Below are 23,783 nucleotides of genomic sequence, written 5' to 3' on the forward strand. Positions count from 1 at the left end.
CCCGGCTGTGGGTTCAAAGGATTCCAATTGTGGCTGTGCCCTTTAAGAGCTGTGTTCCTTGGTGTCACTTTACCTCTCTGCTCCTCCAATCCCCCTTTGGAACGAAAGGAGTTTGGTTGATCTCAGAAGCCCCTTCCGGCAATATTAACGTTTTTCTTGAAGACTGTTTGTTGTTAAGGTTTAGATGGCTTTTGGCTTCTGGCCCACCTCCCCTAACCAGCCCCTCCTTCCCCTGGGAGAGAGACACCCCCGCCCCACCCCCACCCCAGCAACAAAATAACCATCTTGTCTGATTCCTTTTATCAACGTTGGCTAACGTGCATGAAACCAATTTTACCCTGAGCGGTGGTGCGATCTCTGTCTGTGGGGCTCTTTCTAAACTCTGGGGGAGGCGAGGCATTAACTGCCTCCAGATAGCTGGAGAGCTGTGACGTGCAGGGGATTAGCTCTGCTCCGTGTAGATAGGAGGAGAAGACGTGAAGAAGCAAGGCTGATGGGCAGACGTGAGGGCTCTGTAGAAAGCGTTTTTGGTAGTCAGAGCTGCCCGAGGATGGGCTGGGCTGGCAGGACATGGGAGGGAGGCAAGAAGCTTGTTGGGATGTTGAATGTTTTAGGAATCTGAGTGTTCTTGGAGGGAGGGGAAGCACATGAGGAGATTCAAGGCCTCCTCCATCAACTCTGAGGATGTGTGTTTCTAGAAATGCTTCATTGTGAGCCTGTCCCAAGCACTGGGAAGCTCTGAAGTCCATAGGACTGAGGTCTCAGAGTTGCTCCTGTAAAGTGGATCATCGTACCCTCCCTATAGGGTCACTGAGGGTGAAACGAGATAATCCGTGATAATCACCCACCACAGTGAATTCGAGTTCCCCAAACTTGACATGCTGGGAGCAGCACCCACACTGAAGGGCGCACCTTCCTGAGGCTACAGTCACAAGCCCGGACTCATCTTATCTCTTGCATGGCTCCTCCTGGCTGGCCATCCCAGCAGCCTGCCCTTTCAGTGACATCAGACAGGCTTGCCAGGAAGGTGCGGTGCCTACACCCAGCCTGTCTCACAAGGCGGTTCCTCCTGATTTCTCACCAGCTGAACTTTGGATCCACTGAGTCCAGACAATTCCCATCCAGGAACCTCTTGCCTGGCCCTCTTTTCATTCAGCAAATGTTTACGGAGGGACTTCCCTGGTGGCGCAGTGGTTAAGAATCCGCCTGCCAGTGCAGGGGACACGGGTTTGAGCCCTGGTCCGGGAAGATCCCACATGTTGCGGAGCAACTAAGCCCCTGCGCCACAACTACTGAGCCTGCGCTCTAGAGCTTGTGAGCCACAACTACTGAGCCCACGTGCCGCAACTACTGAAGCCCGCGTGCCTAGAGCCCGTGCTCCGCAACAAGAGAAGCCACCGCAATGAGAAGCCCATGCACCGCAACGAGGAGTGGCCCCTGCTCGCTGCGACTGGAGAAAGCCGGTGCGCAGCAATGAAGACCCAACGCAGCCAAAAAAAAAAAAAAACCCCAAAACAAAAAAACCGAGCGCCTGCTATGTCCTAAGCTCTCTGATAGGTGCTGGGGATGGGGATGGTAATGCTGATGAACACATACTCCTGGGCCTTAGGGAGGTCACAGTCAGCTAGGGAGACACACAAGAAACAGACACAGTGTCCCATCCTTGGGACAGAAGCAACCGCAGGAAGACCCTCCTGGCCAGCCCCTGGGGACAGGGCATTAGGGCCTGGGGGCTCTTCCCAGAAGAAGTGATGCTTCTGCTCAAGTCCGTGTTAAGGCTGAAATCCAATTCCTTCAGAGGCATGGGGAGTCTCCTAAGAAGAAAGGCAAGGATCCTGGATTTTCTCACCCATTCTCCCGTTGGCGAGTGCTTCACACAGACAACATGATCGGTGCTTTTTGACCTCTACGTGCCTAGCATCCTGTTGGGCATCCTGTTAGGCAGAGTTATTTATTTTTTTTGGCCACGCTGCATGGCTTGTGGGATCTTAGCTCCCCGACCAGGGATCGAACCCGGGCCGTGGCAGTGAAAGCACCGAGTCCTAACCACTGGACCGCCAGGGAATTCTAGGCAGAGTTCTTATACAGAGTCCTGGTCTGAAAGAATACATGGTCATATAGGGAAAACAAAGGGGTATATTCCATGAAAAGAGAACCCCCAACATCAAAGGTAGATAATGCTCATAGAGAAGCAGTGATGTATGGAATGGAGGGCCAGGACTTTGGATCCCTGTGGAGATTGATCTGTAGAGAACTGGAAACATCTTGGGGTTTACTGGTTCCTCGACAGCCGGCGCCATTAAGGACACGCTAATGAAATCAACCACCTGAGGCCCTAAAGACCAGACTGACTTTTTCACTCTTTCTGTTCTGCCTTGTGTCTTGCTGCATCTTAAATGGCTTGTCCTTGGCCTCCTTCCCCATTTGAAGTTCCCCCATTTGAGTTCCTCAGGAGCACGGTTATAGTATAACCATCAGAAACATGGAGCTGTACGTCCCCTTTAGAGCTTAATTCCTTCCAAGACTATTTAATGAGCCCCTACTGCATGCCAGGTGCTTTGGATCACGGCCAGGTTGTAACACCCTGCCTGGAGACTCGCTGCATTGGGATTCCATCCTTTGGTGATAAGATTGCTAACTGGTCGGTGGTTCCTTCCTCACCTCCTCCCTCTCCCTGGCAGGATTCATCCCCTGGGAGAGCTGTTCTGCCATGAGCAGGGCTGAGATGAGAGTTATAGGGATTGAGTAGGGATTACAGACCCATCAGCCAGAGGCCAGAGAGAAAATGCTTGGCTGAGAGCAGGGGATTAGTGTTATTTTTATTCCTGGTGGGGGTGGGGAGGCCGGGAGTGGGGGGCTGGCAAGAGCCCGGGGAGAAACGATTGTTCATGTTGTTTTCTCTCCCTTCAGGGCTCCTTTCCCCTTTTGTCAAAATTCCTGCCCATCTTCCAAAACTCACTTTACAGGTAACGCTCCCTGAACGCAGCCTAGAATATGCCCCCTCCATGCCGGCAGCCCTCATGGGCAGCATGTTGCTTTGCAGTGAAATATTGATACTTCTGTTAAGTCAGTGGGGTTTTTTCTTACCATGGAGTGGGCTTGAAACCACCTTCCATCTGTTTTTTATGGGTTGGACTCTTTTGCCTCCTAGGTCCCGTTGTCTTTAAGATCGATGGCTCTAGTACTTGTTGGTGTCACCGTATCAACTGCAGTAACAATGATCATTTATTGAGCTGCTACTTACTGTCGGAAAAGACTTGTGTTCGGTGCCTTACACACCTTGTCTCTAATCGTCTGAACCCCCACAAGGCACGATGGTGTTATATATTATTGCCATTTTACAACTAAGGGAATTGAGGCTCAGATTGGATTGAGATTCCCCAGCTGGGAGGTGGTGAGATCAAGAATTGAACAAGTCTGTCTTGCTTATTTATATCACCCTACACTGTATATAATCATCTCCCAACTACACTGTATGCCCTTGATGCGGTGGCTGATGGGACGTTCTTCTGGGGTCCCAGGGCCAGCACTCTGCATGGTAGTTCCCTAGTAAACACTTGTCCATTGACTGAGCAACGGCACCTTGGCCCTTACACACCCCTGATTCATCACTAGGACTTGCTCTTCCCACTCCGTCCCCTCTGGGTTGGTGAAACTTTACCTGCTTGAAGTGCAGCGTTTACTCAGGGAACCCATGAATTTGGTGACGAAGCCAGAGGTCACTGTTCCGTCCTCCAGGATGAGGATGGATGAGTTCCAAGGCTCCTAGCTGTACCCCAGCCCAACACCTCACGGAGGGCTGCCCCTTTTCAGAAAGACCGTGAAGGAGAAGATGTGGATACCATGGTGAAAATCTAGCAACCTCGTTCTTCCCCTGGAAAATCTTATATGTCCCTCAAGGCTCAGTCCCAGTGTCATCGCTGCAGGGAAGCTTCCAGGTCTGGCATTCACCAGGCCTTCCCTGGGCTTCCACAAATCTTTATTTTTGTCGATATGTAAAAGCAGCCACGTAATGTTATGTTAAATCCTCCTCTCTCAGGGCCCAGACCACACACGCCTCATTCCCCCTGTGTTTTCACTTCCCAGCCCACAGCTCAGAAAGCCGTAAACCTTGCTGTCCAGTGGATGAACAGGGATGTTCTACAAATGAACTTGCTGGGAGATTCTGTAGTCCCGAGGGGCCTTACCTCCAGCCTTTTGTATTAGGCCCCTTTGTAGCTTCCTCCCCTCATTACTGTCTCCGCTGTTAGGTCAGCCTGTTTTCTGGCATTGGGCCGTGTCCATGGCAACGTTCTCCTGTCTCCATCTGGAGACGTGAGTAAGGTTCAGCCCCCACCCAAAGAGATTAGTGGAGCGTATACTATCTGGATATGTTTAGCTGCCTGGGTCAGGGCAACGCGGTACGGCGGCAAGATTGCTTTTTTTTAGAAATAAACGTTTTATTCTAGACTAATTTTAGATTTACAGAAAGGTTACAAGGACAGTACAGAGAGTTCCTGTCTACTGGGTTTCCTCCATTGTTAATATCTCAAGTTATGATGGTACATTTGTCGTAACTGAGAGACTGACCTTGGTACATTGCTATTCACTAAACTCTAGACTTTATTTAGATTCCACTTGTTTTCCCATGGATGTCCCTTTTTCTGATCTAGGATCCCACCCAAGATAATGCATTTCATTGAGCTGTCATGTTTCTTCAGCATCCTCTGAGCTGTGACAGTTTCTCAGGCTTTCCTTGTTTTTCACGACCTCTTTGGTACAGCATCTGTGTTTTAGTGCTTTGGATGTTTGCGGGGGGGCGGGTGGGGTGGGAGGGGGCGGGCTGCAGGCTACAGCTGGGGGTGGGGTTTGCTGTTAAGAGGCATCACTCCATGGTGGTGGAGAACAAGGGCTCTGCAGCAAACTGCCTGGGCTCTCCTCCCGGCTCTGGCACTCACTGTCTGCATGGTCTTGGGGAGGTTGCTTGCATCTTTATGCTTTAGTTTTCTCAGCTGTAAGGTGGGGAGGGTCCCCAGAAGATTCTCGTAGAGATTAAGTGCCTTGGGAAATAACTATAAGGCACATATCTTAGAATCCTCATCCCAGGGTGCTGCTTAGTAACTGTTAGGTATTGTAACTATTAGTGAAGTGCTCTGGGAGGATCCTGAGGGCGAGGGGCTTGTGGGACAGAGGCTGAAAGGAAGTTGAGGAGGAGGCTGAGGACGGACTAGAGAAGACACTGTGAGCTCCTTCCTCCTTTTGGTATCCTTGGCAACTGGATATTGTGGGGTGCTGAGGGGGCAGTGGGGGGTGGGAGGAGGGGGAGGAAGTCAGGAAAAAGTGGAGAAGGCTGTGGTAGGGGAGGAAGAAGAAGATGGTCATCTTTGAATCTCCTTGAATGCTCCTGGGGTGAGAGGGAAAGCAGGAAAAGGTGTGGTCTTCTCACCCCAAATGGCCTTCCTGTAGGTATCCTTTGGGTAAATTCATGCAACCTTCAAAATTTCCCCGAGAAGTCACCTTTGCATCCATTTTCCAATACCTCCCCCCTCCCTGGGCTCCGCCTTGAATTCTGGTGACGTTGGGTGCCCCATTTTCTCTTGGGTGTACAATTCCTGTGCTAAGTGCTGTCATCACTTACCATGTGGCATTGCAATGACCTGTGTGCCTGTCTGCCTCCCATTTGAGACCATGAGGTCCCGAAGGGCAAGGGGTGCTGAGTTTGGTCTGTGTTTCTCCAGCGTTCTGTACTATTGCTTGGGAAATGATAGATGTTCAATAAATACTGTTGGCTGAGTAAATGGACAGATGGATCTGTTATTGTGGATGGGACCTTGTAGTGAGTGAGAAGGAGAATGTAGTAGGTGAGGTGGCTGGTTATGAGACCCCAACATTCTTCTTTAAAATAATCCACTGTGAACTTTGGGTTGGACCAAGCAGGGTTCCAGCCCTGGCTTTGTTCCTTACTAGTGTGATTCTGGATGAATTAACCTCCCTAACCACAGATTACTCATCAGTATAGATAACATCTGCCCACAGGGCATTTTTGTTTTGTTTTTCCTCCTTCCTCTCTTTAGATGAACTTCCATCCCTTGTCACTGCTCCTTCTCTAGACCTAGCTCAGGTCCTGAGAAACAAAAGCAGAGGAATTAACGTGGCATGTGGGGATGAAACTTTGATGATTTTTGTATCCAACAAATGGAATGCAAGATCTTTTCAAGCACACATAGAAGATTAAAAAATACTGAACATGTATTAAGACATAAATAAAATGTCAAATTCCACAAAATGTTAAGTCATATAGGCCATGCTCCCTGATGTTGATATAATAAAATTAGAAATTAACAATACAATCAGAGTCCTCCCCAGGTTTACCCACTTTGGAAATTTAAAACCACCTTTTAAAATAACACTTGGGTTCAAAAGAAACCAAAATGGAAATGACAAACTATTTAGAAATGAATGATAATGAGAGTAGTAAAGGTCAAAATTTGTGAGAATGTCGCAGAAGCAAAATTCAGGAGGAGGTTTATTTCTTTAAATCCATATAGTAGAGAAATGACTTCATTCAAATAAATGAACTACAATTTAGCTCATTCTAAGGGTCCTGCTGCCACCTTCTGAGAATTGGCATTAGAGTTGCATCTTTTGCAGAAACACTTTTTAGAGAAAACTGTCTGCATGGCATGGTCTTGGGAGTTTAATATGTACCCAGCATTGCTCTAAACACTTCACATGCATTCACTAATTTAATCCTCACAGCAGTTCTATGAGCAGATTATTCATGCTACAAACAAGGAAACCAAGTCTCAGAGAGGTTAAGCCACTTGTTTAAGGTCACACAGCTACTTAAGTGGCAGAGCTGTGTTTTCAACTCAGGCAGTCAGATATATCTCCACATACCTGCACATTCATGGGATTATATGCACTGCTATCTTTTTCATTCATGCATATAGATTAGATCAATTTAGTTATACTGACATTGCAGCATCCCCTGAAATAAGTGAGGGCGTGTTTCTGATCCAGCATGGGAAGGACATCTTCAAATAGAGTGTAGAGGGTAAGAACTGGGGCTCTTGGCTCCCACAGACCTGCTTTTGAGTCCTAACTCTGCCACTTATTAACTGAATCACCTGGGACAAGTTATTTAATCTAATTAAGTAGTTGTCTCAGCTGTCAGTGGGGAAAGTCCTATTTGTCCCTCATAAGGTTGCCGTGAGAATTAAATAATATGTGTGAAACCACAAGAGTGCCTGCAACAAAATACACATATTATCTGGTGGTATCATTGTTATGGCGGAACGCAAGGAGCAGGGCCATCAGGGACTTTGGCTCTTGTTCAGTTGTCCAGCGACTCACTGGCCTTGGGTTTATTTCTCAGTGTCTTCATTTCCAAATGGGGCCATTTCTTGCCTCAAACTGTTCAGCCAGAACAACATCTTGAAAGTAAAAGTGCGAGGCTCACCCAGGGTACCGTTATCGCTTGATTTCCTCCATCGCAGGTGTTAGGGAAGAGGCAGTCAGTGGAAAGGGGAAGCAAACCTTCCCCTTTCCACTGGGAACCTTCCCTCTGGGAGGGTTTTGCTGGAAGAGACCACAGTGTAGGAGGGAGAAGGGGCATAGGAGAAGGTCCCTCTGACTCTCAAATGGGGAACAGAGAACACTGAGTGCCTATTCAGAGCTGACATTTACTCAGAATTTCTGGCTCTTTTAATTAGAGAAGAGAGACTGGAAAAACCAGATGCTGGGCCGAGGGTGCACGGGCATGAGTGTGTGTTTGAAATCCTTGGACGTGATGGTATTTGTCTTTGGGAATCCACAGTCCCTCATCCTGGAAGGAGGCTGGTGGGCGAGGTAAGCTGCAGGGACAAGAAAAATCACGCGTCCTTGTCTCTTTGAATCGGATTTATTGGGTGAAGATCTGGGTTTATAAAGAAGAGTTTATACCCCCAAGCAAAGAGCTATTTACATGTTCAGAGGAGGAGATGCGGGAACTTGTGCTCACTTGTTCCCACTGGCCACAACCCTTTAATACCCCACAGGGGGAAATCAGGACCAGATGCTCCTTCCTAGTCCAGACTGCTGGTCCCATCCTTTCTGTTATTATTTCCTTCGCCCCAAAACTTTCCCGAGGGCTCCTGGGTCTCCCCTCTTGTCTGGGGACCCTCTCATCTTTCGGGGGTCTGACACCTGAGGCAGGGAGGGCATCAGAGAGCCAGATCCATTCATTTACTTTGGTGGCTTTCCAGCTAGCTAAGCTTGCTTCTTTCTTTCTCTCTTCCTATTTTCCTCCCTCCCTATAGTCCTCCGTCCCTATATTCCTCCCTCCCTCCCTCCCTCCCTCCCTCCCTCCCTCCCTTCCTCCCTTCCTCCCTTCCTCCCTTCCTCCCTTCCTCCCTTCCTCCCTTCCTTCCTTCCTTTTTCTCTCTTGGTAAGAGGCCTCGTTCTGAAAATGAAATCATATATTCAACCTCAGTGTAAAAAGCAGATGAAAATGAAGCTATGCAGATTGAAGGGGGGGTGCGGGCCAACCTCCTTGACTTCCCCTGGTGGTTTCTTCTTCTTTTTTTTTTTAACACATTTATTTATTTATTTTTGGCTGCATTGGGTCTTCTTTGCTGTGCGCGGGCTTTCTCTAGTTGCAGCGAGCAGGGGCTACTCTTCATTGCAGTGTGCGGGCTTCTCATTGCGGTGGCTTCTCTTGTTGCAGAGCACGGGCTCTAGGTGCGCGGGCTTCAGTAGTTGCAGTACGTGGGCTCCAGTAGTTGTGGCTCGTGGGCTTCAGTAGTTGTGGCTCGCGGGCTAAGAGTGCAGGCTCAGTAGTTGTGGCGCACGGCTTAGTTGCTCCGTGGCATGTGGGATCTTCCCGGACGAGGGCTTGAAGCTGTGTCCCCTCCATTGGCAGGCAGATTCTTAACTACTGTGCCACCAGGCAAGTCCCCCCCGGCGTGGTTTCTGAGGCACCCCAGAGGTCTGGGGTTCCACAAAGCCACATTGGAAAGCTAAGCTCCTTACTTGGTGAGAAAACCAAGGCTTAGTGGAGACAAGTGCTGTCCCCAAGGCCCCCAGCGCCTTTCTCTCGGCCCCGCTTTCTGTAGGGCTGGGCTGCTGTGAGTGGGATGCAGTGGAATTAACAGGGGCTCAGGACCAACAACCGAAGCGTGAGCCCCGACTCTGCACATCAGTAGCTGGGAGGCCATGAATAAATGAGAACTTCTCTGCCCTGCAGGTTCTCAGTGACAGAATTTAGGAGGGGTTCATTGACACAGCGTACGTGAAGCAGCCAGAGTGTGGCGGCCACCTAGCACCTCCTAGGGGCTCTGCAGGTGGCAACTATTTTTATTAAAGGAGCTGATGAGGAGGGACCCACAGTCGAACAGACTAAGGATGACGAGAAGGCAGTTGAGAGAAAGGCAGTAAGGTTGAGTGAGAGGAATTGCAGGTTGAGTTGAGTCCTGGGCCCCTGAACTCTTTCCACTGTGTCCAGAGAGGGAGTCATAGCCCTGGCTGTCCTCACTGAGTGTTGGGGTGCATGTGAGGGGTGGGGGGCGGGGGATGGAGCCCAGATTCGAGCTCAGTGCTGCCTGAGTCATTGGTGGTATCTCCCATCTCTTGGCAGGAGAGGCAGCAGAAGGTTGGGGGAGAGGAAGTGGATGGTGGGGCTTGTGGTTCTCATGTACGTTTTTTACTGCAGCTGATGTTGCAGCTACTGTGACGTTCCTATTATCACATGCCTTGATGCTTTGATAAAGATGCCAAAGTTCTCTTCTTGGCTGTGCCCAGTCATGTGGGCTGAAGATAAAGTGCATCATGTGCTTTCCTTGCCCCTGGGGTCCCTGAGGCCTCTTGGTCTGTAAGAGCACAGATGTGTCAGAGGGGAAGGACCCTTGCCTTGGGATCTGGTAGATCCCCTTCCGGAGAAGCCTGGTTCCAGCGTCACGTGACTCAGATAACCTGGGATGATGGCCTCTTTCTGGAATTTTCTGATCTGGACTAAACTTTGTTGCTTTTGTTGCCATTGTTATTTTATATTTTGGAGGCAGCACGCTACAGTGGGAAAAACTCTGCATGGGACGATGGGAATCAAGAAACCTGGGTTCTATTCCTGGCTGCTCCAGTAACTCATTATTTGGTCTTGGGCCTTGGTTTACCCATCTCTTAAGTGAGAGAATTTGATGATAGAATCGGTAGGGTTGCATTCAGCTCTAAAAGTTCTGTATCTTTTTTTTTTTCTTTCCTGTTTAAGGGTACTTAGATCCAGATTAAAGCTATAGAGAAGATGACTTTGCTGGATCTTATGTATGGTTGTTTTTTTGAGATGTTATCATGTGCTATTCGTTGTGTAAGGAGCTTAAAATTATTATCTTATTTAATCCTCACAAAAGCCCTGGTGGACACTTTTGTTCCTGTTTTGTAGATAAGGAAATTGAAGCTCAGAGATGTTGAGCCCAGTATTTAAGGCTCAGTGACTAGCATGAGGTGGAGCCAGTTATAGAACCCTGGTGGTCCTGATGCTGCAGAATTGAACTTCTTTGTGTGAGCACTTTCCGCGGAGGAGAACACACACTTTTTTTTTTTTTAAAAACAGGCCCTTTATTTTATTTATTTAAATTTATTTATTTATTTATTTATTTTTGGCTGCATTGGGTCTTTGTTGTTGCGCGTGGGCTTTCTCTAGTTGCAGCGAGCGGGGGCTACTCTCTGTTACGGTGCGCAGGCTTCTCATTGTGGTGGCTTCTTGTTGCGGAGCACGGGCTCTAGGCACGCAGCTTAGTAGTTGTGGCTCGCAGGCTCTAGAGCGCAGGCTCAGTAGTTGTGGCGCACGGGCTTAGTTGCTTCGCGGCATGTGGGATCTTCCTGGACCAGGGCTCGAACCTGTGTCACCTGCATTGGCAGGTGGATTCTTAACCACTGCGCCACGAGGGAAGAAGCCCAGAACACACACTTTTAGACATCACGTCTTTATGACTAGGTGAAGGGGAAACTGTCACTTATTAGGCACTACTGTGTGCCCTGTGTTGTGCTAGAAGCTTTCCACGTGTGAACTCTTCCAAGCCTCGTAAAAGTCATAAAGTATGTGGTGTTATTACCATTTGCAGGTAAACTCAGGTCAGTAAGGGACTTGACAGAGGTCTCACAGCCAGTAATTGGTAATAACAGGTTTTGGACCTCGGTTGTGGGTGACCCAAGGCTTCTTTTTTCCTAGTTCACGTGTCCTCTCACTGGAGGTGGCCCAGGCTGCCCTGTTAGAGCCTGTTCAAAGCCAACATGTGGCCGTCTTGGGTGGGGAATCCCTGTACAAATTCCAGGGGTCTCACAAGTGCATGTTAGGATGGAGGGCTAGGGGCCTGTGCCCATGCTTCAGGACACATGTGTTCCCAGCTTCCAAAACCTTCCCTTAGTCCATCCCACGATGGCAGCCTCATCCCATTTCCATAGCACGTGTACCGATTTGAAGAAAACTGAGTTGACACCCTCATGTGTGTCTGTACACACACAGACATGGGATATATCCCCTCAGTGGGGGTCTCTACAAGACCTCCAAAGAGAGGAAACTCAACAAATGCTTGTTAACTCACCTTCCTGGAGGGAGACCAGGTTCCTATTTTCTAGAGAGGATCTCCAAGATCCTTTTTGGGAGATGGAGCTCTCTGGAGGCTGCTGAGAGGCCCAAGTATTGATGATAGTTGATAAAAGGAGCATTTTATCTCACACTTTAGAAACTGCTGGGTGGATCCAGGCTACTGGTCTCTGGTAAGGGTTATTTATTCAACTAGAATTGATTAAGTTTCCGTTACATATATAGCATATGGTAAGTGCCCAGTATACATGCGGAATAAGTTAATTAATGACAAGTACAAGTAATTTTATTTTACTTCTTTTTTTTGGCCGCTCCCCATGGCTTGTGGGATCTTAGTTCCCCGACCAGGGATCAAACCCAGGCCCTCAGCAGTGAAAGAGCCGAGTCCTAACCACTGGATCGCCAGGGAATTCCCAAGTACAAGTAATTTTAATTACAAGTGACAGAAGCCGGTTCTGGCTAAATGAATAAAAACAGCATTACAAGAATACTGTTGGGCTCATTGAAAGAATACTGGGGAAGATGTGTAGAACTAGCTCTAAGCCAAGGCGTGGCTTAGGGAGGATAGAAACAAGGGTAGCCCTGGGAACCAAGCAGGTATCTCTGTTGGGTGCTGCTATAGGTTGACTCGGCTCTGTTCATTTCACATTCAGAATCCTCAGGGAGCTTGGGTGGTGATTGATAACCTTCCCAGAATCATGTGGGGAAGGTCGGGGTTAGCTTCACAAAGGGAGGTGTTCTGGGCAGGCACACACTCAAAGTATCTTCTCCAGTGGATACATAAGGCAACCCTGACCCTCCAGGAGTTTACAGTCAGTGGGGAAGGATAGATAAGTGAAGGGATAATTAATAGAGGGCTGGGATTAATGCTGTGGAAGGTTTGCACAAAATGCATTGGGAACTCAGGGAGGTTTTCAAGTTTGCATGGGGGGTCGGGGAGTGTCAGATCAGGGAGACAGAGAAGTTTGTTTGAGATTGAGTTTTAAAGCCTCAATAAAATTTTGCCAGCTGGACAGATGCATTTCAGGAAGAAGTCCTTGTGTGACAGCTCAGCAATATGAAAGAATGGTGTGTCCAGGAAGTGCTAGGAGTTTCCAAGCGCCTGGTCCAGAGATGCATCATAGAGGGAGACACGTGGGCGGGACTGGATCTTAAAGGGCCCCATGTGCTCTGTTGGGCTTTGGGACTTTCAATCCTGGGAGATGAACTATCATTGAACGACTTTAAGTGGCAAAAGGACGGGATCAGTCCTAAGTTTTAGGAAGGTGATTGTTGGGGGCTGTAGCAGTGTCCTCGAATTCAGTTCCTTTGAACGTGGCTATTAAGCTTGGGTGGCTGATGGTTGCAGACAAGCCAGAGAATGAGATTACAGAGGAGCCAGTCAAAAGAGGCTCCCCGGATGGCTGGAGAGTCCCAAATTTCAGTGGGAATTCCCGGTAACTCCATCTGCTATAGCAGGTCAGGGGGATGGTAGCAGGGGAAGGAAAGAGTTCCCTGGTGGCTTTCCTTGCTGGTGGAGTTCCCATGTTGAGAGTGACATGTCTTGGCTTAGGAGGCCATAGGCCACTGAAGGGTGTGGAGAAGCAGGTGTCGAGGGGTTCACCCCCTCCCCACCTCCACTCCCAACAACCAGTTCTTCCTTGCTCAGAGGTGGGCTGTGTGTAATGCAGCAGTCGTCTGGGAGGAGCATCTGGGAAGAATGCAGAAGCCGCTCAGGCCCTTTAGCTGGGTGGGAAGGGAAGCACTTCGTTTAGATAGCCATTTTGTGCTTTTGTAGAGGTAGCTGAATGAGATTATGAAAGCCGGGGTCCCCGGGGGTTGCTGGGGGCTGCCGGGAGAGCTTCCTTTTCCCCATAAACGTGAGCTCTGACAGGGAACAGCACACAGTGCTGTTTCCTTTGCAGTAGGTGGTTTCTGAAAACAGGAAAATGTTTGCTCCTACTGTGATGATTTGAAGCTAGTGCTTTGGAGGAATTGGGACTGTTCTCATACAGATCCCCGGTAGGGTAGGTCATGCATCTGAACGTTGTGGAGAAGAGTTTAGGAACATATGGTCCAAATCCAAAGGATGGGCTAGAATCTGCCTGTCTCCAACATTTTAGCTGTGTGACTTCGGCCAAGTTACTTAACCTCTCTGTTTTACATTCTCCAACTGGAATGAGTTATAGTAACATCACCAATACCACCACCACCACCACCAAAACATAATATTTATTGAGTAGTTACAGTATGCCAGGCACTGTGCCAAAGTGTTTTATATTCATTATCTCATTTATTTTGTAAACGAACCTATGACGTAAGTGGTGTTCTTATTAGCACTTTACAGATAAGGAAACCTAGGCACAGCGAGTTTAGTAACTTGCTCACTTCTTCCCCTCATCCCCCTGTAAAATATCAGTAAGTGTGGAGCTAGGATTTACACTCAGACAGTGTGACATCAGAGTTTGATACATCACAGAGCTGTTCTGAGTTTTAAAGGAGATTATGTATGTAAAATGTTCACTACAGATATAGCTTCTCGTCTTTAGCGAGCATTCAGTGCTGTTCGTTATTTCCGGTGCGTTTGGTCTCACCCTCCTCCTTTTTGTCTCTCACAGAAGCAGCTGACACAGGATGACGATGCCGATGAGGTCGAGATTGCTGTTGACAACACAGCTTTCATGGACGAGTTCTTTTCTGAGGTAGGTGCCCTTCCGGTATTTTTTTTCTGAATGGACATAAGGAAACACAACTTCCTTAGTAAAGAATAAAAACCCTCAGATCTTTCAAGGGTAGCAGAGGAAAGTCAGTCTTTTGCTGGGGTGGAATGGACACACCAAGAAGTTACAAGGAGAGTTTCTTCAGTACTTGGAAGGATTTTTAATCTTACTGAGAAAGTCAGGAGAAGGTAAATTATATATGTTAAAGAGATGCTTTTAAAGTCTTATGCTACATGACAACATTTTAATGATATCCTTTCTTGCCTGAATTACATATTTTAAATACAGAACCAACCCTGGGGGCCCAGCCACAAGTGTGTGGAAAAAAAAAATTGCATTTCATTGCATTTTTAGGCCTGTGATTTGGGTAGATCAGAATTGTTGTTTCCAAAAATTCAATCCCTTTGACTTTTCTGGTGATAACTGAGAAACCAAGAAACCACCAGTTTATTTTTTTCGAAATTCAGCAGAGGCAAACATGGGTGTCCCGCGTGTACAGATTCACATAGTCTTTGATGTAGAGGGTCCTGTTGGAAGGTGCTGTGGTAGACAGTGAGTGATGTAAAGCTTGGGTGGGGGGTTGGGGGGCGTTGTGTATCATGGACAGAAACACAGCCTTTGAAGCCAGGGAAATTTGGGTTCAAATCTCAGCCCTGCTTCTGACAGCTGTTGATCTTGTGAACATTTCCTTAACAGGCTTGGTTTCCTTATCTGTACGTTGGGATTGATAATGTAATTCCCCATAGGGCTATTAGGAGGATTAAATGGGTTAGTGTTTCTAAAACATTCCATGTAGCATCTGACGTACATGTGTTTCAATAAAACCAAACCAAACCACTAGAAGTTCCGGCACGGAAGTTTCTGCCACCATATTATGGTTTCTTTATTTAGGCTTTTTATTGCATATATAAAAAGGCGTCATATTCTTTTTGCAGGGGAGATGTGCGTGCTTCCGGTCGTCTGGATTGTGAGTGTGGAAAAGCCACCCTCTAGTTCTTTTCTAAGGGGAGTGGAGCGGGACTTGATGGCTTATGCCAGTTCATCTGTGAGAGTCACAAGCGGGTTTCAGAGCAAACCTGAGTGTGTGCTGACCTGATTGGGAAGTTGGCTGTGAATACTGCACAGATCCCCACCCTCCCCATGGGTGGGCCCATCCCTTTGGTGGAGGAGTCATAGTGAGATCAAACAATGCTTGAGTTTTGTGAGTCCAGTATTGTTCTAGGTGTGGACTGTGGAAGGAAAGGGTCTTTCTGTTCAGTGCTGGGGGTGGACTTGAGGAGATGCATGACATCATTGTAGCTCATCCCTCTGAACTTGCCTTAGAGAACCAGTTACATTAACTTCTTTCCTAGGATAAGGATTCTTCTCCATTAACGGTCTCCTACCTCTTTTCTTAACCCGTAAGAGGGGCCCCGAGAGGCAGTGCTCCTTGTGAGGTGGGAAGATGGTGGGCCTTGGCCTCCAAGACCTGGTCTGAGTCTATCCTCAGGCCTTTAATAGCAGTTGACCTTGGTCAGGTTCCTTAACCCAGCTGGGTTTTGATTCCTGCTCTGGAAACTGGGAATGGCAGTACTTACCTTTCAAGGCTGTTGTGAGGATCACATGAGATCCCATGAAGATTGTACATCTGGAAAGCGTCATCTGAACAGAACAGCACCAGACGGATGGTAGTTATTTTGGGGGACTTAACAAGGTCTCAAGGGCTGCTGCTTTTCTTATTGCTTTCTCTTAGTTAAATGCTTTTCTATCATTTAGGAAAAAAAAAAAAAGACCTATCATATTTAGGGTGGAGAAGGGGACAGCATGGTGGGGTGGAAACAGCATTATTTTTTTGGACATAATTCCCTACCTGCCACTAACTGTGTGATCTTGGGCACATGCCTTAACTTCTCTAAGTCTCTGTGGGTTTAGCTGTGAAATGGGGAGAAAAATATTGACCAGACAGATGTGTTGGGGATGAAAAGAGCCAGCACTGGGAAAGTGCTTAGAGGGGGCTTAGGTAAATGTTACCTTCCTCTGTACTCGTGTAGATAGAGCACAGAGAGGATCAGTATGGGAGTGGGGCAGAGGCAGGAGGGAGCCCATCATGGGAAGAGATTGTGCAGGCTCTGGTGCCCCACGGATCCTGGTCTAAATCTCAGCTCTGCCCATTACAGTGGTATAGCTTTGGAAAAGTTGTTTAACTGCTCTAAACCCCCGTTTCCTCTAAAACAGGCCTAGTGGCATTACCTGCTGGTTGTTATAAACATAAAATGAGAAAGTATACAGATGTACCCGCACAGTGCCTGACCTACAGTAAGTATGTCTTCAGTAAATTTTAGTTCTCATCACCGTTCTGTTCCCCAGTGTATTTGTGAATAAATAGACCGCAAAGTTTACTTTAGAGAATGTGGTCTGGAAATATCCTTGAAGGTGGGTTAAAGTGCATTCCAGATAATAGGGATTTGGGGAAATGAAAAGGTTTCCCTCTCTGTGTGTCTAAGGAATACACCCAGTACATCCTGCAGGATACATTGATAGCTGTGTAGATTTCTTGGGAATGCACTCTTGTGATAAAAGGTACCTTTTGGACTGCTTTCAGCAAGTCGGTCACCCCTGGTTATTTGCTGAGGACTGATGGTGTGAATCACAGCTTGGTCAGAGAGGCATTTGCAAGGTGCAGATGAAGTCACAAGATCAGGATGTTTTCCAAATGTGCTTTGCCCTGTAAAACTCAAATGGTTTCTCCAGCCTCCCAGTTATTATAGAAAAGGGTTGACCCTTGGGTGTTTAGGCCTCCTTAGCTGTTAAAAAGCCAGGGTCTAGTAAATGATAAACCTTAGATTTTTTGTCTAATTTGCAGTTGTCTGTATTTTCCTTGGTCTCTTTGTTCAGTCGGCAGAGAGTGCAGAGTTTTAGAGGAAACAACCTGCCTGAGAGGGCAGGATTGGGATTGAGAGATGGAGTCTGCCTGCTATGTAACAAATCACCCTACCAGTTAGTGGGGTAAAGCAACCACTTTGTAATACTGATGGATTCTGTGGATTAGGAATTCAGACAGGGCCCAGTGAAGGTGGTTTTTTTTGGGGGGGGGGCGGGGGCTGTGCCCTCGCGACTTGTGGGATCTCTCAGTTCCCCATCCAGAGATTGAACACGGGCCCCAGCAGTGAAAGTGCCGAATCTCTTAACCACTAGACCACCAGGGAGCTCCCGGAGGTGGGTTATTTTTGCTGCACAGTTTCTGGGGCCTTGAATAGCCAGAGTCTGGAATCTCAGAGACTTCTTTTTTTTTTTTTTAAATATTTGTTTATCTATTTATTAATTTGGCTGTGCTAGGTCTTAGTTGCAGCACGTGGGATCTTTTAGTTGCAGGTTGCAGACTCTTAGTTGCAGCATGCCAACTCTTAGTTGCGGCATGTGGGATCTAGTTCCCTGACCAGGGATCGCACCCAGGCCCCCTGCACTGGGAGCACAGGGTCTTAGCCACTGGACCACCAGAGAAGTCCCTGGAATCTCAGAGACTTCTTTTTTTTTTTTTTTAATTAATTAATTTATTTATTTTTGGCTGTGTTGGGTCTTTGTTTCTGTGCGAGGGCTTTCTCTAGTTGCGGCAAGCGGGGGCCACTCTTCATCGCGGTGTGCGGGCCTCTCGCTATCGCGGCCTCTCTTGTTGCGGAGCACAGGCTCCAGACGCGCAGGCTCAGTAGTTGTGGCGCATGGGCTTAGTTGCTCCGCGGCATGTGGGATCCTCCCAGACCAGGGCTCGAACCTGTGTCCCCTGCATTGGCAGACAGATTCTCAACCACTGCGCCACCAGGGAAGCCCTCAGAGACTTCTTAATTCAAGCATCTGGTGCCTGAACTAGGGTGACTCAAAGGAGCACCTGTACTTGACCTCTTTCTGTGGCATGGGCTCCTCAGCATGACCAACTCAGGGTCATCGGTTTGGTAGAGGAGGCTTAGGACTCCAAGACAAGCATTGTAGCTGTGGAAATCATACAGCCCATCACTTGTATCATACTCTGTTGTCGAAGCAGTCACAAGCCCGCCAGATTCAAGAGAGCAGTACATAGATACCACCTCTCAATGAGGAGATTGAAGAATTTGTCCCATGTTTTAAAACCGCCAGAGTCACAGCTCCATATACCATCATCCTACACCAGCATCACAGGCAGTGAGAGAGCAGGCAGCTAGAAAAGTTCAGAAATCCTTTGATCAGGGAGGAAAACTACCCAAGTCCTCCACACTGACTTCCCCTGTGGCTCTTTGGCCGGCAGTGGATCACATGGTCATGGCCACTCTTTTCTAGAATGGAGACCAAGAAAGTGAGAACTTAGCAAAGGGGCAGGATTGTCAGGATTGCCATAGAACCGATCATGATTCATCCTCTGGGGCTGGCAACATTGCTGCCCAAACCAAATCAGAGTTCTGTTAACAAGAAAGGGCAGGGGCAGGTGGGGATGGCTATTTGGCTGGCAGTATGAGATGCAGAAAGACTTCTGTGATCAAACATGTTTGAGAAACACTTCATACTGTTTTCCTCCCATGGAGATTGAAAATGCACATGAACTTATTAAAGATTCTAAGAAATCCTATAATAAAGAAACCTGGTTAACTTACCTATCTCAACACTTATTTTTTTCATAGAACCCCTTCTGACATGTAACTTCGGTTAGCAAGATGAATGAATAGATTTCAGAAAATGCTATTATAAAGTTTTCTTTCTTGGATGTGCTTAAAAAAGGTATATGAGGCAATTTGGCAGTGGTGTATGAAGCAAGCTTACCCCTGGAGTTCCTTGTATTCATTTATCTATCCATTGAACAAGCTTCTACTGAGGGACACCATGTGCTTGGCATAGTGATGGGGATCCAGGCATCTGAGGGGAACAAGGCGGGTGGAGCCGTGGCTGGTTAGCGGAACTGAGAGGTGAGCAGTCTTGTGATTTTTGTTAAAACGAAGATTCTCGAAGTGGATGTAACTTGGAAATCTAGGCATTAAGTTGAATCTAGCAGATTAAATACTCTCCAACTCGTTCTTTTTTTTTTTTTTTAAAGACACAACCAAGCCAAAGATGGGGAGAAGGAAGGATTTTTTTTTTTTACATTTTATTTATTTATTTATTTATTTTTGGCTGTGTTGGGTCTTCGTTTCTGTGCGAGGGCTTTCTCTAGTTGCAGCGGCGCGCGGGCCTCTCACTGTCGCGGCCTCTCTTGTTGCGGAGCACAGGCTCCAGACGCGCAGGCTCAGTAATTGTGGCTCACGGGCCTAGTTGCTCCGTGGCATGTGGGATCTTCCCAGACCAGGGCTCGAACCCGTGTCCCCTGCATTGGCAGGCAGATTCCTAACCACTGCGCCACCAGGGAAGCCCCCAACTCATTCTTGAAGTAGCATCTTTGGATGACTAGGCGAGCTGGTAGGTTCTGCATTTCCGGGCTCTTTCCATAGGCAGGCAGGAAGCCCTTGCCGGTCATTTGCCTGTTTACTCTCAGGTCCATTCCCCGCCCTCCCTGTACTCTGCTCTGTATTGCAAGGTACTCATTGCCCAGGTTCCCTTGCCAACTGGCTTTTGGTGTGTTTGACCCAGGGGAGGCACCGCAGAAGAGTCAAGGTCGTGGGATGAAGCTGTGGTTTCCTCCCAGACGTATCTCCTCCACGGCCTCAACTTTCACTCCATAGACCCTGCCTCCGTGGTCCTGTTCTGCCAGTTGACTCCACCAGCGTCTGGCTGCCATCAGAGGGGCCCTGGTGACCCTGCCTTCCTTGTCGTCCCTCCAACCTGCTGTTGCTCATTGCCAGAGTGCCTCACCATCCTCTGTTTGGCTTCTCAGCTCTTGCATCTCTGTGTCAAGAATTCCCTGTATTTTCTAGCGGGCAGCTAGAAGAGCTCAGAAGTCCTTTTATGAGGGAGGAAAACTACCCAAACTACCCAATTACTTCGGTTAAAATAACTAGATAGTTTTTTATTTTCCTGACCCTATTTTGAGTGATGCAAAGCCCAGATACACTTAATTGATTTGAGGTGATTGTCCAAGACTACTACCTTTCACTGGTCAGTATAACTCTGAGATCATATGTTTCTTTTCATTCGTAAAAGGAGAGTTGAAATACTACTCTCAGTCTTGATAAAACCCCTTGAGGGACTTGACTTCTGTTGCTTGGCTGACTGAGACCTTTCTCTGTCCCTTCTTGTCAATGTTTGTGTTCCAAAGCAAAGAAGCAAACAAATCAAAGAGGACTTCACCGAGAACTTCTAATACAAGGACTGTTTTGGATTTTGCTGTTTTTGGAGAAAAGTAAAGGTATATGAATTGTGCAAAGCAGGAATCATTTATTTGACCCTTACAACCCCATTACTTTTGTCACCTTAAAAAGGTGACGTATAATAAGTTTTCAATAAATAAATATGTAAGATTTAATGCCTAACTTAGAGGTACAAGGCACATGGGAATTTAGGGGAGGCAGAGACCTTTATGTAGAAGGGACAAAGCCTTATACCTTAACCCACGGCATCTGCCAGTCTCCAAAGTAGTACTTTCTCTGCTTTTAGATTAGATTAGATTACATTACATTAGATTGGATTGGAGTCCACTGGCTAATTAGGTCCAGAGGGAAGAGGCCATGCATGCCTTGAAAATAACTCCCTCCTTTTAGTTAGGTGATGGTGATTAGTACAGTCCTTCCTCGGTATCTGCGGGGGTGGGGGGAATTGGTTCCAGGACCCCCGTGGATACCAAGTCTGTGGATGCTCAAGTCTCATATAAAATGGCATAGTATTTGCATATGATCTACACACACCTGTATACTTTAAATCATCTCTAGATTACTTATGATACCTAATACAATGTAATTGCTATCTAAATAGTTATAAATACAATGTAAATGCTATGTTAAATAGTTGCTAGTGTGGTAAATTTGAGTTTTGCTTTTTCGAACTTTCTGGAATTTTTTTTTCCCTGAGTATTTTCGATCCGGGGTTGGTTGAATCCATGGATGCAGAACTTGAGGATACAGAGGGCAGCCTATATACTGTGGTAATTATAGTTGGTTCCATGAGGCAGACACCCAACGTGAAGAGTGGTTGACTTGCTGTCCTTACTGGATTTCCTTGGGTGGCTACTGACATCACAGAACATTTTGTTAACATTAGCATTGCTGTGAGGATTAAATGAGACATTGCTTATAAAGGCTCAGCGTAGTACCTGGCACACAATAAATGTGTAGTAGTTGCTGGCTATTTTTGTCTTTATCACCATCTGATGTTTATTGAGCGTGTACTTTGTGTTATGCCTTTGACATATCTTATTTAATGCCCACACAAACTCTAGGAAGTGGGAAATATGATAATCCTCATTTCACAGATGAGAGAACTGGGGCTCAGAGAGGGTAAGTGGCTTGTTCAAGGTCAAAAAACTGCTAAGGGGTGGAGCCAGAATGTGAACCTGATATGATTCTAACTTATTTTCTTAAACTGTGCTATCTAGATTGCCCCATTACTGACAAATCATTGAAAATTGCATTTTAAAAAGTAACAAACAATAAGTGGGCATTGGGGATGTATTAGCTGCAAATTTAGCATGGCGATTAAAAAAAAAAAAAACTTGCAGATTGGTTCCCTCAGTCAGCAACATTGCTTGAGCATTCCTTGTGTAAAAAGCTCTCTACAGGGAGCCTTGGTTGGAGAACAAAGAAATAAGGCACATGATATGAGTCAAAGGTAACTGAGCCAATCTCACAGAACTGGTGAGTGGATCACACGCATTCAACTGACACAGGCTGAATACACACGGACCTGGGAGAGAAGATAGAGAGCTTCCCGTAGGTGATTCTTGCACCTTCACCTGGTTCAGGAGACAGGGTTTGGATTTAACAGTTGCCTTGGTTCAAACCTCGGTTTTGCCTCTTTCTGCAGTTATGGCCTTGATTGACTTCCTCAATTTCTTTGAGTCGTAGTGCTCTCGTGCATAAAAAGGAGATAGTGATGGTGACTTCACAGACATCCAGTGAAGGGCCTTGTTTCTGGGACAGGTATATGTTAAATCGGGTTTAGTTCTTAAATATATTATTGTGCAGGGTAATGTCAGTCTATTTAAAACAACCCCAAACAGACACACAGACAAATAGCACTTGAACTTTTAGATTCAGCACTGGTAGATTTCCTGCTAGCCCTGTCCCCCCTGCCCCGATCTTTGGTTGTCTGGCAAATGCACAAAAGGAAATTAATTGCATGTATACCTGCTACCATGAAATACTCAGAAAGTCACCTTCGAGAAAAACTAACACTTCCAAGAAAAAACAGAGACACAAAGTTTAAAAAAAAAAAAGCTCTGTGATCTGCCAGTTGCCCATCCTGAAGTCCTGAAGGGATTCTGAGGTTATTTGGTGAACTGACTAAATTACTAGATTACTAAATCAGAGTGCCTGCAATACCTCCAAATGGTGAGGGTGTTGAGGACAGAGGGAAGAGAGCAGCCGCCATGGGTGGAGGATGAGTGCAGGTGGGGGTGGAGGCCCCTGACCTGGAGAGTTCTGCGGGCAGGTTGAGGACGGAGCCCGAGGCCCAGTGCTCCCATCTGTCGGGCCAGATAAGCCATTTACCATCTGGTCTCCAAGTGCCTGGAGCGACTCGAAGCTTGGGGTCCAGCAGTCTCATCCTAAAAGCTTCCTGCCTCGTCTTCCTACCTCGTCTTCCTACCAGTGACCCAGCTTTGGGTCAGGATGCTCTTCACTTGATGAAGTAATATTCCAGGAGCTATTTTCTAAGACATCCAATCCGTTGAACATGCAAAACCTTAGGCCTCTGGCTTCTTAAAATAGGGTGATTAGTTCCGTTGTTAAAATTCATTTGAAAATGGTGAGGACATGTTATTCTAGAAAGTCTTTTTTCTCAGTCCTGTTTTATACAATGTAATTGCTCTGGCAAGACAGTCACGTGATGGACGTGGAAACATGGTGTGATGCACTGACACTTTAGGAGTTGGAAGAGGAGTCAGTGTTTGATGGGAGAGATAAAGAGAGAGGGAAGGGTAAGGTGGCAATTTCTGGGTCCCCCGAGGGCCTGAGTCTGAGGTGGTTACACCCCTAGAGCCACTGGCGTTCACAGGTGATAACATAGGCCTTTTTGATAATTGGGTAGGCTTGGGATGCTGCTAAAAGTGAAGCAGTATGAAGAAGCCAAAAACATTGTTGTCTTAGCTCTAATGGAAAAAGCACCCCAGTCGGACTCTGGAGAGCAGTATTTGAGTGCTGTCCCTACCACCAACCCGGTGACCTATGACCTCTTTAACCCTTAGTTTCCTCATTTCAATAATGGTCTGAATGCAATGCTATGGATTGTTTTGCCAGCTGTGAAAATACTTCACAAATGTTTGGGTAGCTACTTGTATTTGTATTTACACTCTGATGATATTATTAGACTGAAAATTTATTCTGTATCGTTTTTTTTTGGTTTTTTTTGTTTTGTTTTGTTTATTCTGTATCTTTAAGCAAGTAATTCTATTCTCAAACTATGGTGCATCAAAGCCAATATATTGGGTTGGCCAAAAAGTT

General features: G+C 46.9%; 1 protein-coding gene across 6 annotated transcripts in view; it reads left to right on the forward strand.

Annotated features, from left to right (window-relative positions):
• Window positions 1-23,783, forward strand: part of STX3 (syntaxin 3) — a 41,675-nt gene that overhangs the window by 2,431 nt on the left and 15,461 nt on the right. For all 6 annotated transcript variants that reach the window (XM_061201804.1, XM_061201806.1, XM_061201800.1 and 3 more), the window contains exon 2: window positions 14,155-14,238. In XM_061201804.1, coding sequence (XP_061057787.1) covers window positions 14,155-14,238 — 84 coding nt within the window. The remainder of the gene's footprint in view (window positions 1-14,154; window positions 14,239-23,783) is intronic.

The sequence above is a fragment of the Eubalaena glacialis genome, chromosome 10 (genome assembly GCF_028564815.1).
Source record: "Eubalaena glacialis isolate mEubGla1 chromosome 10, mEubGla1.1.hap2.+ XY, whole genome shotgun sequence".
NCBI classification, from domain to species: domain Eukaryota; kingdom Metazoa; phylum Chordata; class Mammalia; order Artiodactyla; family Balaenidae; genus Eubalaena; species Eubalaena glacialis.